This window comes from Schistocerca serialis, chromosome 1 (assembly GCF_023864345.2).
Source record: "Schistocerca serialis cubense isolate TAMUIC-IGC-003099 chromosome 1, iqSchSeri2.2, whole genome shotgun sequence".
Taxonomy (NCBI): Eukaryota; Metazoa; Arthropoda; class Insecta; order Orthoptera; family Acrididae; genus Schistocerca; species Schistocerca serialis.
The window spans coordinates 1030740101-1030758884 of NC_064638.1; the positions used below are offsets into that span (position 1 = coordinate 1030740101).

At 43.5% G+C, this 18784-nt stretch overlaps 1 protein-coding gene across 1 annotated transcript in view; it reads left to right on the plus strand.

Annotated features, from left to right (window-relative positions):
* LOC126414035 (uncharacterized) overlaps positions 1–17694 on the plus strand; it is a 32782-nt gene extending 15088 nt beyond the window's left edge. Inside the window, exon 3 of the mRNA XM_050083313.1 lies at positions 17004–17694. Within this exon, the coding sequence (XP_049939270.1) occupies positions 17004–17050 (47 nt within the window). The 3' untranslated portion in view covers positions 17051–17694. The remainder of the gene's footprint in view (positions 1–17003) is intronic.
* Positions 17695–18784: the final 1090 nt, after the last annotated feature.

Here is an 18784-nt window from a genome sequence, read left to right on the forward strand (position 1 = left end):
TCACTGTAAATATTGAATTGCTTAGGGCATAGCATAGGCCTTTGTATCGGTTCCGTACATATACCTTCTATATGTAAGATTACTGATAGTTCTTTATACCAACTTTAGACAGCTGATGTAAGCTATATCGGATAATCTCTGTCCTCCGTTATTCTCCATAATTTTTCTGTATCCACATTATCTGTAGCCGCATCAAAATCTGTAAAAGCGTTGCGTCTCTCCTTCTTAAACTCTCTCTGCTTCTCAGTAAGCTATCGTAAAATAAAAATTTCATCGGCCGTTGATTGTACCTTTCTAAATCCGACCTGTTCTTTCACAAGTAAAGACCCTGCTATTTTTTTCAGCCTAGTGTTTAAAATTGTTGAATAAAATTTATACGCCGTTTCAGGTAAGTTTATCCCTCTGTAGTTTTCACGTATACTTTTTTCTCTTTTCTTGTATATCGACATTACTTTCTTTTTCTTCCAATTCCTTGGTACACGTTCTTCTTCCAGCATATATGAAACATATGCAACAATTGTAAGTTGTAATGATAACCCTCAACTCTGCATTAATTCCATCTAAATCTGTTACTCTTCAGGTTTTGTAGTACTTCTCTTATTGTTAGGTCCTCTAGGCCTTTTACTACCATTTCTGTGTACTTTTCTTGTTTATCTGCCAAGTTCGCATCATACCAGAGGTTTTTGTAGTATTTAATCCACTCTTCTTACATAATATTATTTAGACTATTTGTATCCTTTTCTGTTTTATTTAATGTTTTCAAATCCTTATTTGTTATCTACTGGTAATCGTGAATATCATGTTGTGTATTACTAATGTTCTTGCCTCAGTTTGCTGGTGGGACCTCTTCACTTTTCAGCAAGATGTCGCTACGTATTGCAGAGGGCAAAGTAAGGTTATGTTATGGATGTATAGATAACACATTATGGCTTCACCCTTTTCTGCTTCCATAATAAATTTAATGCTGACGTGGAGAGTGTGCAGACGTCTGAAGAAGTCACCGAGCCGTTCTCTAACATAGCTCGGCACTACGAAGATATCGGTGTAATGATACCACACCTTACGTTTACAAAATTCCAAGCCCTTTGGCTGTCTTGAAAATGCAACATGAAGAAAATGACAGCCACCAAAGTGGATTACTCATGGCGATGTCTTTCAGACTTTCGTATAAGTACCCATTCCATATATATCAGCTCTTAGTAAGACAGTTTGAAGCTGCTTGATAACGTCCAGTGAGAAAATGGAACCGACTTGCTTCTGAGAGTCTTTGTGTAGCAAACTGGTAAACGAAGAAATAACATCTGACCAGGATGTCGTTTGGTCAAGCTTTAGTTTCTTCAACTTTTCAGTGAGTCCTTAATGTCTGTGTCGGTCGGTTTTCAGTTTCGGCTGAAGCAGAGGGGCCACGAGTTTTGCCAGTTTGCACGTCAATGAGCCAGTAGCGCTTACCCCAGTGTTTGCAAATTTCTCCGTGGAGAATTTCGCAAGACAGTTACAGATCTAGCTGACAAGAGCTGGGAAGATGAAAACGAGGTGTATCCTTTTCTCTAAGAGGCCAATGAGATAGAAAAAGAAAGCTCACGTTTAATCAGTCTTGCAGCTGAGTTCCTGCGTGAAGCAAGGAGAATATTCCTTGTTAAGCAAAACGGTGCAAAATAGAAAAGCAGCTGCTGCTTGAATTATCCTGCGTTTTAAATTCCATTTCCATTTGTCTGTGAGACCATCAGTCAACGTAATGCGCATTTGATACTTTAGTTTTTATAGCCGTAAGTGAATATGTGATGGCGTGATAGATAACACTCTCCGTCTGAGGAAATAATACGTGTCTGAGTTATCAGTATGCGATGCTGTTACCTGTGTTGCAATTGGACGTTTCTCGTTACTTACGTGATAACTTCTGACACATGTCAAGACGCATGTAATGCTAAGAATTATTTTTATCCGGTGTTTGTTTTCTATCTTGCCACTCATGTTACGCACTACTCTGATTCATTCGTTTGGCGGCTGATGTATTTACTGTGTAGTATACGAAATTACATTCAAGCGAAACTCCAACCGCAGTGCAGGGAAAGGAGTCTGATCACAGAAATGATTTTTAATTGACGAACATTTAACACATGCTCTTTTCGCATTAGAAGTCTGTCCTACTTTGTCATGTGCAATAAACGTGATACTCCGCCACTGAGTGCATCGAGAAATATATCCATATTAGAGCAAGCGACCATTCAGGATAAGTTGTTTCAAGTGGTGTCATATTTTTGTTTTAAAAAGTCACTGGAACGCACTGGATATGATGTTGATAGCGAGTCGCCTTTCGGTGAGCCCTCAGGTGTGCAGTAACCGATTGAGGTGAGAACTTTACGACGTGTTGGAATCGTTTTGGAGAAATATTGATTCATGCATCTAATAGTGGAACACACAGTTGTTCTTGGGTAGTTGGAGCTGGATTCATCGAGAGTAGACGGGCATCTACAGCATCCTAAAAACGCTCGGTTTGCTCAAGGTCGTGCGATCTGTGGGGCCAGCCATGGTTTTGAATTCATTGGAGTATTCGTCTAACTACCTGCGTGCAGCCATAGAGCGGTGACAAGTCGCTTCGTCCTTATGAAACTTGGTGTTTCCGTCAACGGCATCATATACTAGAAAAGGAAGAAAATGTTGTACAAAAATGTAGAAGGTCTGTCTGTAACTTGGGAAACTTGTCAGACTTTCACTGTTATAGAAATTTAATATAGTTTTGTTATGCCATTTTTAAATAATGGCATTCACTTTTTATATGCTGTAGACGTTTTATGAAATAAAAAAAATTTCTCCGGAAATTTCAGGTTGTTTCCAAACAATAAGACATGTTCCGAGGTACATCATGGTCATATACCTAAAAAAATATTCTACTGAAATTTAAAAAGTGTAGGAATCAAGAAAATCTTGTTAATATGGTATTTAGCAGCCTATCTGTTAAACTACTACTCTACTGGACACCGATAGCGAGTAAGTCAATTCAAATTGCACTTAAGTGACAGAAGTCACTGGATAGCAATATGCACATATACGGAGGCCAGTAGTACCACGTACACAAGATGTCAAAGGGCAGGTGTCATTTGTACTCAGGTAAGTCATAGGAACAGGTGTCTGAAGTGATCATGCCAGCCCGACCGGAATTAACAGACTTTGAATGCGGAATGATAGTTGGAGCTAGACGCATGGGAAATTCCATTTCGGAAACCGTTAGGGAATTCTCTATTCCGAGAACCACGGTGTCAAGAATGTGGCGAGAATACCTTATCTCAGGCCTTACCTCGTGCCACAGACAACGCAGTTGCTGACGGCTTTCGTTTATCGACCGAGAGCAACAGCGTTTAAGTAGACTCGTTAGTGCTAACGGACAAGAAACATTGCGTGAAAGTACCACATAATCAATTTAGGACTTATGGTGAACGTATCTGTTAGGACAGTGAGTCGAAATTTGGCTTTAACTGGCTATGGCAGCAGATGACCAAAGCGAGTGCATTCGCCAACGGCACTACATCGCCTGCAGCCACTCTCATTGGCTCTTGACCTCGTCCATTAGACTCTAGACAATTAGAAAACCGGATCCTGGTCAGATAGGTCCCGATTTTAGATAGTAAGAGCTGATGGTAGGTTACAGTGGCGCACGCCAACTTGTCAACGAGGCACTGTGCAAACTGGTGGTGGATCCTTAATGGTGTGGGCTGTGTTTACATGGAATCGACTGGGTCCTCTGGTCCAACTGATCCGATCATTAACTGGAAATGGTTATGTTCGGCTACTTGGAGACTATGTGCAGCCATTCATGGATTTCATGTTCCAAACATGTGACGGGGTCACAACTGTTCACAATTGGTTAGATGAACGTTCCGGGCAATACGATGATTTAGCCAATCAGATTGTCTGATGTGAGTTTCATAGAACATTTATGGGGCATAATCGAGAGGTCAGTTCTTGTACAAAATCCTGCACCGGCAACGCTTACGCAATTGTGTACGGCTGTGTCCATGCGACGTCGACCTGATGCAGTACGCCAGGCAAAGTGAAGTCCGACGCAATATTAAGAGGTATTTCATGACTTTTGTCACCTCAGAGTTAGGAGCAGTACTATAGAAAAACAGTTAAAGGCAACTGCTTTTTGAAATTAAAGCTGCGGAAACTAGCACTAATTTCCATTTTCAGGTCAGGTAAAATTGTTGAGGCCTTTAATTTGCAAATATCACATGTTCCATGGCAAAGGCCTTGCCCTGCTTCAACATATAACACAGTCCATGACCGACGAAGTATAACTTTACCGTCCACATGTTATCCAACTAGTTTTGGAAATATGTAGAATTTACATTGCTTACCATAAAATTTTATAGCTGAAGAACTGACGACATATTACAAACAGCTTTAATATATTATAAAGCACTTAAATGTGTAAAACTCGAAATATTTACAAGTGCTACGCAAAACAAAACCTCACGTACAGCAACAGCAAAATCTGCAGAACATAGTGGAAACTGCTATGGCAGTCTCTAATGCACATTCCTTCATGTGATTCTAAAATCAGTCACGAGACTGTAGTACCAACCAAAAATCATCATGTATTCCTAGGTACACTGTCTAGGTACAACACTTCCCCCAATACAAAATTTGCACCTGTCATTGATTCCTGCTGCCGGATAATGGAGTCTAATTGCGATCATATGAAAAAAGCCCAGGCCTTAACTGAGCCATCCTTCGGTGGATACAACCTTACACACGTATCAGCCAGAACATTATGTCCACCTATGTAATAGCCGGTATGTCCTCCTTTGGCACGAATAACACCGGCCACGCGTCGTGGCAAGGAAGGAATGAGGCCTTGGTAGGTCTCTGGGTGGATTTTACACCACATCTGCATACACAAGTGACATAATTCCCGTAAATTCCAGATAGGGGAGCGATGACGTCTGACGTTACGTTCAGTCACATCCCAGATGTGTTCGACCAGCTTCAGGTCTCGTAAACTGGGGGCCAGCACATCAGTTGGGGCTCGCCACTGCGTCTTCGAACCACTTTTCCCCACTCCTGGCTCTGCGATATGGCGCATTATCTTGTTGAAAAATGCCACTGCAATCAGGAAACATGATCGTCATCAAGGGGTGTACGTGGTCCTCAATCAGTGCACGATACTCCTTGGTCGTCGCGGTGCCTTGCACGTGCTCCACTGTAGCCATGGATGCCCAAATGAATTTTCCCCAGAGCATAATGGAGCCGCTGGTAGCTCGTCTTCGTTCCGCAGAAGCTGTTTCATGGAATACGACGGATTCGCGCCCTCCCATTGGCATGATGAAGTAGGTACTGGTATTCATCAGACCATGCAACGCTCTGCCACTGCGCCATCGTCCATTGCCGATGGTCATGTACCTACTTAAGTCTAAGTTGCAGATGCCATGATGTTAACATTGGCACATGCATGAGTCGTCGGCTGCACTGGCCCATCGTTAGGAGTTTTAGGTGCACTGTGAGTTCAGACACACTTGTACTCTGCCCAGCATTAAAGTCTGATGTTGGTTCCGCCATAGTTCGCCGCCTGTCCTGTTTTATCAATCTGCCCAGACTACGACGTCCGACATCTGAAATGAGGGGTGGCCTCCCAACCCCACGACGTCTTGAGGTGGTTTCACCTGAGTCTCGGCACGTGTTGAAGACACTCACTACATCACTCCTCGAACACGCAGAAAGTTGTGCAACTTCCGAAATGTTCCTTACGGACTATTACAATCTGCGCTCTGTCAAAATCAGATAGATCGCTCGCGTTACCCATTCTGCACACGGATAGCGCGCCCGCTGATAAAATTCATGCACTGCGCGTCTGTCTGAGCTGGAGTCATTCCTCATCAGATGACGCTGCTGTCACCTGGACGGGTTTATGTCGATAGTAGTTCGGTGGTCATAATGTTCTGGCCGATCAGTGAAGACACGTAGGAACTATTGTTACATGCGCCATTCCCTCGATACAACTTGTGGCTGACTTATATTCTTCACGTGATTTCTATTCATGGGCAGATATGGCTTGTCGATCAGTTGGGATCTAGGCACACGGAATATAGGTTATCGGCCGATGGAGACACCACACGATTGTTGTTTTTGTTGTTGTGGTCTTCAGTACTGAGACTGGTTTGATGCAGCTCTCCATGCTACTCTATCCTGTGCAAGCTGCTTCACCTCCCAGTACGTACTGCAGCCTACATCTTTTTGAATCTGCTTAGTGTATTCATCTCTTGGTCTCCCTCTACGAATTTTATCCTCCACGCTGCCCTCCAATACTAAATTGGTGATCCCTTGATGCCTCAGAACGTGTCCTGCCAACCGATCCCTTCTTCTATTCAAGTTGTGCCACAAACTCCTCTTCTCCCCAATTCTATTCAATACCTCCTCATTAGTTATGTGATCTACCCATCTAATCTTCAGCATTCTTCTGTAGCACCACATTTCGAAAACTTCATTTCTCTTCTTGTCCAAACTATTTATCGTCCATGTTTCACTTCCATACATGGCTACACTCCATACAAATACTTTCAGAAACGACTTCCTGGCACTTAAATCTGTACTCGATGTTAACAAATTTCTCTTCTTCAGAAACGCTTTCCTTGCCATTGCCAGTCTACATTTTATATAATCTCTACTTCGACCATCATCAGTTATTTTGCTCCCCAAATAGCAAAACTACTTTACTACTTTAAGTGTCTCATTTCCTAATTTAGTTTCCTCAGCATCACCCGAGTTAACTCGACTACATTTCATTATCCTCGTTTTGATTTTGTTGATGTTCATCTTATACCCTCCTTCCAAGATACTGTCCATTCCGTTCAACTGCTCTTCCAAGTCCTTTGCTGTCTCTGACAGAATTACAATGTCATCGGCAAACCTTAAAGTTTTTATTTCTTCTCCATGGATTTTAATACCTGCTCCGAATTTTTCTTTTGTTTCCTTCACTGCGGTGGTTCATGGTGTGGTTTCCTGTAGTCATGTCCTAGTTCATGAACCACGGGCAACGTATGAGTGGCCAAGTAAGTGGTCCCGACAGTCGGGATACCAGTTACTTTGGAATAAGGCTGGGCATCTCGGGCATATTCTGAGTCATGGTCACCTTTGTGCTCATACGGCAAAGACTACCAGATCCACCGGTTAGTCCCTCAGCCGTTAGGGGTAAAACCCAATGGGACTCGGGGCAAGTAAGGCTAGCAACCTGCTTCCCTGGTACTTTAAATATGATGCTGGCAACAATCAGAGCAAAATGTCTCGGACCTTTGGAGGTGACGGAGTCCCACCTCTAACTGACAAACCAGGGACTCCTAAGATACGACTTGGCAAACAAATGGTAATGAGATGGGGAGCTATTAATATCAATGGGGGCTACTCTTGGAAGAAGGTAGAGCTGGCAGAGGCTGCAAGTAAGATGGGGCTGGACGTTTTAGCTGTTAGTGACATTCGGGTAAGGGGTGAGAAAGAAGAAGAAGTGGGAGAATACAAGGTCTACTTGTCAGGAGTCAAAGCAGGAATAGCACAATGGGGTGTAGGGCTTTACATCAGGAAAGAAATGGAACCCAGCGTAGTTGCTATAAGGTATGTAAACGAACGACTGATGTGGATAGATTTGACAGTGTCTAGCAAGAAAATTAGGATTGTGTCAGTATATTCGCATTGTGAAGGGACTGATCAAGATAAGATGGATAGTTTTTATGAGGCACTCAGTGATGTAGTTGTTAGAGTAAAGGACAAGGACAGTGTTCTGCTCATGGGTGATTTTAACGCCAGGATTGGAAATCGAACAGAAGGGTGTGAAAAGGTTATGGGTAAATTTGGAGAGGATATGGAGGCCAACAGGAACGGGCAGCAACTCTTGGATTTTTGTGCCAGTATGGGCTTAGTAATCACAAACTCCTTTTTTAAACATAAGAACATTCACCGGTATACTTGGGAAAGCAGGGGAACCAGATCTGTCATTGACTATATAATAACAGATCAGGAATTCAGGAAGGCTGTGAGGGACACACGTGTATTCAGGAGATTCCTTGATGACACTGATCATTATTTAATCTGCAGTGAAATTGGGATTGCGAGGCCGAAAGTGCAGGAGGTTAGGTCCATATGTAGGAGGATAAGAGTGGAGAAACTTCAGGATAAGGAAATCAGGCACAGGTACATAACAGCGATCTCAGAAAGGTACCAGTTAGTTGAATGTAGTCAATTACAGTCATTGGAAAAGGAATGGACAAGGTACAGGGACACAGTACTAGAAGTGGCTAAAGAATGTCTTGGAACAGTAGTGTGTAAAAGTAGGAGGAAGCAAACAGCTTGGTGGAATGACACAGTCAAGGCAGCCTGTAAAAGGAAAAAGAAGGCGTATAAAAAATGGCTACATACTAGAACTCAGGTAGACAGAGAAAGTTATGTTGAAGAAAGAAACAAAGCCAAACAGATAATTGCTGCATCCAAGAAGAAATCTTGGGAAGACTTTGGAAACAGATTGGAGACATTGGGTCAAGCTGCTGGAAAACCATTCTGGAGTGTAATTAGCAGTCTTCGAAAGGAGGTAAAAAGGAAATGACAAGTATTTTGGACAGGTCAGGAAAACTGCTGGTGAATCCTGTGGATGCCTTGGGCAGATGGAGGGAATATTTTGAAGAGTTGCTCAATGTAGGTGAAAATACGATCAGTAATGTTTCAGATTTAGAGGTAGAATGGGATAGGAATGATGATGGAAATAGGATCACGTTTGAGGAAGTGGAGAAAATGGTCAATAGATTGCAGTGCAATAAAGCAGCTGGGGTGGATGAAGTTAAGTCGGAACTCATCAAGTGCAGTGGAATGTCAGGTCTTAAATGACTACACAGGATAATCGAAATGGCCTGGGAGTCGGGACAGGTTCCATCAGACTGGACAAAAGCAGTAATCACACCATGGAAACAGAAAAGATTGTAATTAAATGAAACAACAAGTTTACTGTTACCAGTCACCGTGTTATTTATTTCCACGACGAGTTTCGAAGGTTTAAACCTCCATCATCGGGTGGATTTACATTAGTAAGTATTACATTTGTGTGTGTGTTGTGTTACGATTTTTGGAGGAACTTGTGGCACTGCCTAGTGGAGAAACGAGACGCTATTTCAGAATATGGTTTAGGATTACTTTTGACGAAAAATTAAACTGATATCTAATGGTAAACATTAAATAAGTAAACTACAGTACCTTCAGTGATCACAGGTTCCTTTTGCTGTCGTAACACATCACATGTATACTGCCACATTTGTAAACAAATATGGCGTCTGGAATCAGCTGGGTGCAAGGTTCGTATAGCAGAAGTGAAGACATAATCGCAAAGTGCAAAGAATATACATCATAACAATATTATTACAGAATAATATGACCGGGTTCCTAGGAGGAAGTTATTGTCTGTTCTACGAGATTGTGGAATAGGAGTCAAACTTTTGCAAGCAATTAAAGGTCTTTACATGGATAGTCAGGCAGCAGTTAGAGTTGACGGTAAACTGAGTTCATGGTTCAGAGTAGTTTCAGGGGTAAGACAAGGCTGCAACCTGTCTCCACTGTTGTTCATATTATTTATGGATCATATGTTGAAAACAATAGACTGGCTGGGTGAGATTAAGATATGTGAACACAAAATAAGCAGTCTTGCATAGGCGGATGACTTAGTTGTGATGGCAGATTCGATTGAAAGTTTGCAGAGTAATATTTCAGAGCTAGATCAGAAATGTAAGGACTATAGTATAAAGATTAGCATCTCCAAAACGAAAGTAATGTCAGTGGGAAAGAAATGTAAACGGATTGAGTGCCAAATAGGAGGAACAAAGTTAGAACAGGTGGACGGTTTCAAGTACTTAGGATGCATATTCTCACAGGATGGCAACATAGTGAAAGAACTGGAAGCGAGGTGTAGCAAGGCTAATGCAGTGAGCGCTCAGCTACGATCTACTCTCTTCTGCAAGAAGGAAGTCAGTACCAAGACTAAGTTATCTGTGCACCGTTCAATCTTTCGACCAACTTTGTTGTATGGGAACGAAAGCTGGGTGGATTCAGGTTACCTTATCAATAAGGTTGAGGTTACGGATATGAAAGCAGCTAGGATGATTGCAGGTACTAGTAGATGGGAACAATGGCAGGAGGGTGTCCACAATGAGGAAATCAAAGAAAAACTGGGAATGAACTCTATAGATGTAGCAGTCAGGGCGAACAGGCTTAGATGGTGGGGTCATGTTACACGCATGGGAGAAGCAAGGTTACCCAAGAGACTCATGGGTTCAGCAGTAGAGGGTAGGAGGAGTCGGGGCAGACCTAGGAGAGGGTACCTTGATTCGGTTAAGAATGATTTTGAAGTAATAGGTTTAACATCAGAAGAGGCACCAATGTTAGCACTGAATAGGAGATCATGGAGGAATTTTATAAGGGGGCTTTGCTCCAGACTGAACGCTGAAAGGCATAATCAGTCTTAAATGATGATGATGATGATGATGATTTCCTTTACTGCCTACTCAATATACAGATTGAATAACATCGGGGAGAGGCTACAACCCTGTTTCACTCCCTTCCCAACCACTGCTTCCTTTTCATGTCCCTCGACTCTTATAACTGCCATCTGGTTTCTGTACAAATTGTAAATAACCTTTCGCTCCCTATATTGTACACCTGCCACCTTCAGAAAGTGAAAGAGGGTATTCCAGTTAACATTGTCAAAAGCTTTCTCTAAGTCTACAAATGCTAGAAATGTAGGTTTGCCTTTTCTTAATCTTTCTTCTAAGATAAGTCGTAAGGTTAGTATTGCCCAAGGTCGGCTTCTACCAGCTGTTCCATTCGTCTGTAAAGAATTCGCGTTAGTATTTTGCAGCCGTGACTTACTAAACTGATAGTTCGGTAATTTTCACATCTGTCAACACCTGCTTTCTTTGGTATTGGAATTATTATATTCTTCTTGAAGTCTGAGGGTATTTCGCCCGTCTCATACATTTTGCTCACCAGATGGTAGAGTTTTGTCAGGGCTGGCTCTCCCAAGGCTGTCAGTAGTTCTGATGGAATGTTGTCTACTCCAAGGACCAAATAATTATCTGCGTATAACTGCTGTCTCACAATAATAGCTTAGATCTGAATTAATAAGTTTGCTTGACTGCACAGAAATTGGCAAATATTATGATTCTTTTGTAAAAATCTCCACTTTCTATGAGTACTTACTTTGCGAAGAATAAATGAACTGTTATTTGCGAAAGAATGCCTTCAGTCCTCTATCCAGGCTGCAGTCCACTCGTAGGACATCACTACAGTTGAACAGATGAATAGTCAAACTAAAAATCACTTTCAACAAAAATTGAAATTCACAGCACTGCATTTCGTCGTTGTACATGTAGTCAGGAGCCACTTAGAATCTCTAACTAGCCTTCAAGAATAACTGCAACATTTTGTTTGCACGATACAGAGATCACATACTCACAAACAGATCGGGACATAACTTTGTTTTTAACATTTTCATAGTGTCAGTGTGCGCCGGCAAGGTTATGTACTCTTTGGCGACTGCGTAATTCACGCTGTTATCGACCATCATCTCAGTTCACCGATCGTTTTACCAGCAGCGGCGCTCCGTGGAGATGGAGACACAGCTTCAAAGCGATGCCTTCGCCAGTCTGCTCCGAGCAGTTGGGGCATCAGTTCGTTGTGTCCACGGACTCCTGTTTAGCGCCTGTGCCACGAAACACTATGGAATCTTCACTCGAGAAACGTAGTGTCAAAAAAAATTTTGTTCGAAACTGAACAAATGACTTGCAGACATCCAACAATTGACTGTGACAGCTTACTGGGACAGTGTTCTATAGTCTTCGCAAGTTTCGCTGTGGCTGAAGGCATTTGAGGCAGGATGGGAAGAGGTGGTCGACGAACCCTGCGCTGGACGGCCGTCAGCCAGCACAACCGACTACAATGTGACACGGTTGTGCAATCTGATAAATACCGACCGCCAGTTGAGTGTCCAGATGATTGCAGGAAGTCTCAACATTCCGAAAACTGTTGTACAGGGACTGGTGGCAGACAAATTACACATGAATAAGTAGTGTGCCAAGGCAGTTCAGAGCTTTTCACGGACGATCTGAAGAATCACCGGGTGATTGTTGCGACTAAATTTCTCGAATGCGTGGTAATGGAACTTCTGTCTTGGTCAGTGGCATTGCCGGGGATGAAACTTGGTGTTTCGAGCACGATCCAGAAACAAAACGTCAAAGCTGCGAGTAGCACACCTCTGGATCCCCAGAACTTTGTAAAAAGCAACAACGAGCAAGTCGAAAGTGAAAACGATGTTGAATGCCTTTTCGACGCCAAACGTGTGGTCCACACATAGTTCATTCCTCAAGGCCATATCTTGAACATTGCATATTACGTTGATGTGCTGGAAAAAATTAAGATCTTCCGAGTGAGAAATGAAATTGTCACTACCTGGGAGCTCCACAATGACAACGCTCCAAGCCACAGCACTCGTTGCATCCCCGAGTACCTGGCGAACCACAGTATGGCAACGCTGACGCAACCCGTCTATACGATACAGACATAGCTCTGGCCCACTTCTTTCTCTCCCCAAGGACACAGAATGTCCTGAAAGGAATCAGTTTTGGATTCACTGAAGCCGTCTAAGGCGCTGTGACTAGAGCCTTCGGCGAGGTCCCCGTTGAAGCCTTCCACGACGCGTACAATGATTGGCATAGGCGCTCGAAAAATTGTGTAGCTGCCGAAAGGAACTATTTTGAATAGCATTAAACGTTTGTAACGGTTTCTACAGTAAATCTATTGGTTAAAAAATAGCGTAACTTTCTGGACACACCCCTTATCAATTCATGGAAAATGCCCCCTTGTCCAGACAGAAGTTGCCCTCTCCACCATGTGAATTCCCATCATGATGTGCCTACACCGAGTGATTTCAGGGTAAGGCAATTTAAGAGGTCCGATATAAGCGGTCCCTCACAAACTGAAACTGAAATTCACTGGGCCACACGACAGCCCGCACTATTCCACGGTCTAGTGCCGTCGTTCGCGGACCCTTCCTGTCGATATACGAGCAAAGGACAGAAGATGGCATCGACTGCTCAAGCTTAATCACTGCATTTGTCTCTGTACAATCCTGGCAGAATTGATTTCCCCGAGTCAGCACACTCCGGTCGACATCGATCTGATGCACAGCAGACCGTCGATCACGTCGCATTTTTCTGCGGAGACGGCCTGACGTACGTTCGTCAAACTCTTTTGGTCCTCTACTGCGGCTATTTATGCGTGTGGAAACGTTGTCACTGAGACACTGTACTCGTACTTTCACCCTGGACATCCTGACGTAATAAAATGAAATTCTTGAGTAATTTTCGAAAAGCTACGACTTGCGCTGGTTATCATCCAACCGTCAAAGTCGGTTAACTCGTGCTCACATGTTCAGTACGTACACATCTGTAAAACACTCTACGCACGCTCCATACTCCGCATCTACGCGTAACATTCAGGTTACGTACAGAGCACATCTTCCAGAATTTGTGCTACTTATTTTATGATTAAAGAAAATATACACACATCAAAAAAGGGTTGCATCACCTCGGTTCCGTGACTTCCGGAACCTGTACAGAAAATTGGAGTATAGATCAACATAAACATCATTTCCGCACTTTTTATTGCTCATGAAAACTACACATTGCATGTTGAACAACCATACAGCGACACCTTCAGAGGTGCTGGTCCAGATTGCTGTAAACACTGGTACCTCTAATACCCAGTAGCACGTCCTCTTGCATTGATACATGCCTGTATTCGTCGTGGCATACTATCCACAAGGTCACGAAGGCACTGTTGGTCCAGATTGTCCCACTCCTCAACGGCGATTCGGCGTAGATCCCTCAGAGTGGTTGGTGGGTCACGTAGGCGATAAACAGCCCTTTTCAATCTATCCCAGGCATCTTCGATAGCGTTCATGTCCGGAGAACATGCTGGCCACTCTAGTCGAGTGATGTCGTTATCCTGAAGGAAGTGCACAAAGGGGGCGTAAATTGTCGTCCTTGAAAACGAATGCCTCGCCAATATGCTGCCGATATGGTTGCACTATCGGTCAGAGGATGGCATTCGCGTATCATACAGCCGTTACGGCGCCTTCCATGACCAGCAGCGGCGTACGTCGGCCACACATAATGCCACCCCAAAACAGCAGGTAACCTCCACCTTGCTGCACTCGTTGGACAGTGTGTCTAAGGCGTTCAGCCTGACTGGGCTGCCTCCAAACACGTCTCCGATGATTGTCTGCGACACTCACCGGTGAAGAGAACGTGATGCCAATCGTGAGCGGTCCATTCGGCGTGTTGTTAGGCCCATCTGTACCGCGCTGCATGGTGTCGTGGTTGCAAAGATAGACCTCGCCATGGACGTCGAGAGTGAAGTTGCGCATCATGCAGCCAATTGCGCACGGTTTGAGTCGTAACACGACGTCCTGTGGCTGCACTAAAAGCAGTATTCAACAACAGTTGCTGTTAAGGTTCCTCTGAACCATAATCCGCTGGTAGCGGTCACCCACTGCAGTAGTAGCCCTTGGGAGGCCTGAGTGAGGCATTTCATCGACAGTTCCTGTCTCTCTGTATCTCCTCCATGTCCGAACAACATCGCTTTGGTTCAGTCAGAGACGCCTGGACTCTTCCCTTGTTGAGAGCCCTTCCTGGCACAAAGTAACAATGCGGACGCGATCGAATCGCGGTATTGACCGCCTAGGCATAGTTAAACTACAGACAACACGAACCATGTACCTCCTTCCTGGTGGAATGACTGGAACTGATCGTCTATCGGACCCCCTCCATCTAATAGGCGCTGCTCATGCGTGGTTATTTACAGCTTTGGGCGGGATTAGTGACATCTTTGAAGAGTCATAGGGACTGTGTCTGTGATACAATATGCACAGTCTACGTCTATCTTCAGGAGTCCTGGGAAGCAGGGTGATGCAAAACGTTCCTTGATGTGTGTATATTTGTAGCTGAATCAAAAAGAACGAAATATCAGTTCGTGCAGCATATGTTAACTTGCAACAAAACGAATCTGAATGAAAATGTGCGGCATAATGTGCTACTTTCTTCAAATCCTTTCTGCTTTGACACTTGCTACAAGCGCGTCTAGAATGAATCATTTCACTTGACACAGATTCGTGCTATTAGGATTAAAAGAGTAATAGGTTTCTACATGCGATGCCGATACACCTTGGCCATTCCTCTTAAGTTTCGGAGGTTTTCCACCTGTGGTTGATAGAGATGGATAACTGGTGACTGGAGGGAAGGGGAGTCCACTGATGTGGAGTAAAATCTGCCAAGGTTCTGATATAAAAAAATATTTGAGGAGCCAGAAAACCATTCTATTTCTTTATCATTCTGCACTAGAAAGCGGCTAGTATCAAGTGAGATTGAGAGGATAATTGAGAGAAAATCAAATTACGATTCACTACAAAATTGATCACATTACTGCAGTGCAATGATTGTCCCTATTATCACTGTTATCTTTGCCAACACCAATGCCTCACAGGCAAGACAGTTTACTCGTTGTTAAATTAAGACGCCATCAGGAAGAAGAGTAGAAGTATGTGACTGGAGGTGTGTGGGACAAGTCAAAACATTCAGGGGAATTAGAATCCAGTAACCTTTCATTCTGTATAGTCCTATTTCCTACGGCACTCTTAAAATTGCGTTGGACTCGATTTAATATGTGGTATAGTGTCTATCAATCTCAGAAAAATATGATAACGAATTCTGAAAGGAATCCGCAACCAGATCCTCTCCCGAGGAGCTTTTTTTTTTTTTTTTTTTGTGGTTTTAGGGCGCACAACTTCAATGGTCATTAGCGCCCTGACTACTCTAAGAATGCACCGCGAGGCACAAGTGGACCACAACAACTAAAAGGGAAAACACGATAAAAGACAGACTGACAGGCATAGGATTAAAAAACAGCATCATCAAATGTCCTTAGCGAGGTTTGTCAAATTGATAAAACGAAGAACACGAGCAGCTGCTCGTGGGTCATCCGCTAAAATGGCATCGAAAGTATTTGGCAGGTTAAGATCGAGGCGCAGTCTGTTAAGATCTGGACAGGACATTAAAATGTGTCTAACCGTCAGCAAGTGCCCACATGGGCAGAACGGCGCCGGCGCAGCCGTCAGCAGATGGCGATGGCTGAACCGGCAGTGTCCAATTCTTAACCGGGCTAAAACGACCTCCTCCCGCCGAGAAGGGCGTGAGGAGGACGTCCAAGCCACGGGAAGAGGTTTTAAGGCCCGAAGCTTGTTGTCGGTAAGTGCAGCCCAATCGGCATGCCACAGAGATAAGATGCGCCGACAAATCACCCTGCTAAAATCGGACGAAGGGACGCAACAAGAAGCTGTCCGAGGCTGGAGGACCGCAGCCTTGGCCGCGGCATCTGCAGCTTCGTTCCCAGGGATACCGACATGGCCAGGAACCCACATAAAGCTAACTGGAGAACCGACGTCCACCAGCTGCTGAAGAGAGCGTTGGATCCGGTGTACGAAAGGGTGAACCGGGTACGGATCACTGAGGCTCTGGATGGCACTCAGGGAATCTGAGCAGATGACATAAGCAGAATGTCGGTGGCGGCAGATGTAAAGAACAGCCTGGTAGAGGGCAAAGAGCTCAGCTGTGAAGACCGAACAATGGCCATGGAGCCGGTATTTGAAACTTTGTGCCTCGACAATAAAGGAACACCCGACCCCGTCATTGGTCTTAGAGCCATCTGTATAAATGAAAGTCATGTCGATGAACTTCGAACGAAGTTCCAGAAAACGGGAGTGGTAGACCGAACCGGGGGTGACCTCTTTTGGGAGCGAGCTGAGGTCAAGGTGAACGCGGACCCCGAGGAGCTGGTCTGTAATGGACCTTTTTAGACTAGATGTAAACTCAACGAAACGAATAAAAGTAGATATTATGTAATGCACGTGACTGTCTTTGTTGCAGGCGTGACCATCCTCTACCTGGGCACATGCCAGCTGAGGAGGAAGTAAACCCCGTCTGAAGGAGCGTTGGATCTAGCTGGATCTGGCTGAAGTTGGCTTCTGCAGTCGTCTGTCTGTGCTACATCTTCTCCGCCTTCTCCGCTTGCGCAGCTGATTCAACTCAATGTTCATTTAAGATGCTACGAACTGCAACATGAAAATTACAAAGTTGCTTTTTGACAACCAAGCCGTCCGCTGTGGCCGAGCGGTTCTAGGCGCTTCAGTCCGGAACCGCGCTGCTGCTACGGTCGCAGTTTCGAATCCTGCATCGGGCATGGATGTGTGTGATGTCCTTAGGTTAGTTAGGTTTAAGTAGTTCTAAATCTAGGGGACTGATGGCCTCAGATGTTAGGTCCCATAGTGCTTAGAGCCATATGACCATTTGACAACCAAAAATCAATTCTGAAATGAACAGTTTCGTGGCATGTTTCACTATATAATAAGAAAAATGGTACCCCTACTAAAGTAAGAGATATTTTTTAAAAAATAACGAAAAATGAATAACAGTAATAAGAAGTAGTAGGTACCATTTTCGTAAGTTGTTCACTCGTAATACTGAAGTTATCTCATTATTATATTTTACTGAAGAATGATCGCCGTAAGTGATGCGTTTGTTCCTATTTTTGTTAATAAATATTTTCCACCACTCTGCAGTGAGAATTTATTTTCTGCTTTACACAAACTTTTGATGAATTGATACTTATTCATTTATCTATGTTTTTGGTTCCATACGATCGTGATACCATGTGTAGGCCTGTTAACCCTTTTTCATATACACCAACTCCTACTCCTTTCCTGACAAGTGAGTGACGTTATACGGGATGTGAAGGGAAGTATATTAATGTGATGAAAATCTGTACAGGCAATCTAATTTATTGTCCCCTTTCATAAACGAACAAGCTACGCATCTTTGTATTGCAACGGTTCAGTTAATATCCTACTAAAACAGACTTTCTTCCAAGAAATTTACAAGCCATGCCGTAAATCACGAAATTAAGCCTCATTCCCGTAGAAACGTGAGTAATTTTGCGCGAATACCTACAGTAACATCGGCGCCCGGGTTACTCCTTGAAACCAACACCTGGTTTGAAGATGCATAAAACACATTATTAAGTCCAGAGAGACGATGTTACTTCTCCTGACTATTCGCTGGCGCTATTAACTACAGAGGTTTGAGCACACATATCAATAACTGAGCGAGGTGTGACAACAGTGGAGTTGTCAGAGGAGCGTGTCCATGTAGCTATTTAATATGCATCAACATTATATCACCACCACGCAACCAAAACAAATCGCATGTATCTAACTTCTTGTTACTGTAAAATGTTTAGAATGCATGATATATAACTCTATAGTCCACTGTATGTTTATTCTGTGGTTGTTTAACCGGTTATAAACTTCCAAAATACACTGGAGTTATTACAGGACAACATATATGATAGTATAAGAGATCAATAGCCTTTCGTGTAGTTCTGTAAAGGTAAAAGTTTTCAAACGCGCTCGTCATGTGTGATTAACTGTACGGATTTCAGTACATTGTACACTATTTCAGTTTGTTTTTCTGTGTCAACTGTCTACGTTAAATGTGATGCCGCCCTTATATTCTGAATTCTGCATTGACATCCGCCTGTTTTACTAAATTGCTTTTTCCCTACATCTGAAAACTTTATAATCATTATCTGTTCTCCTTAAAACCTCTTCCCCTGTTAGAAACGCGTTTTTGATCTCCTTAATATCATTTTC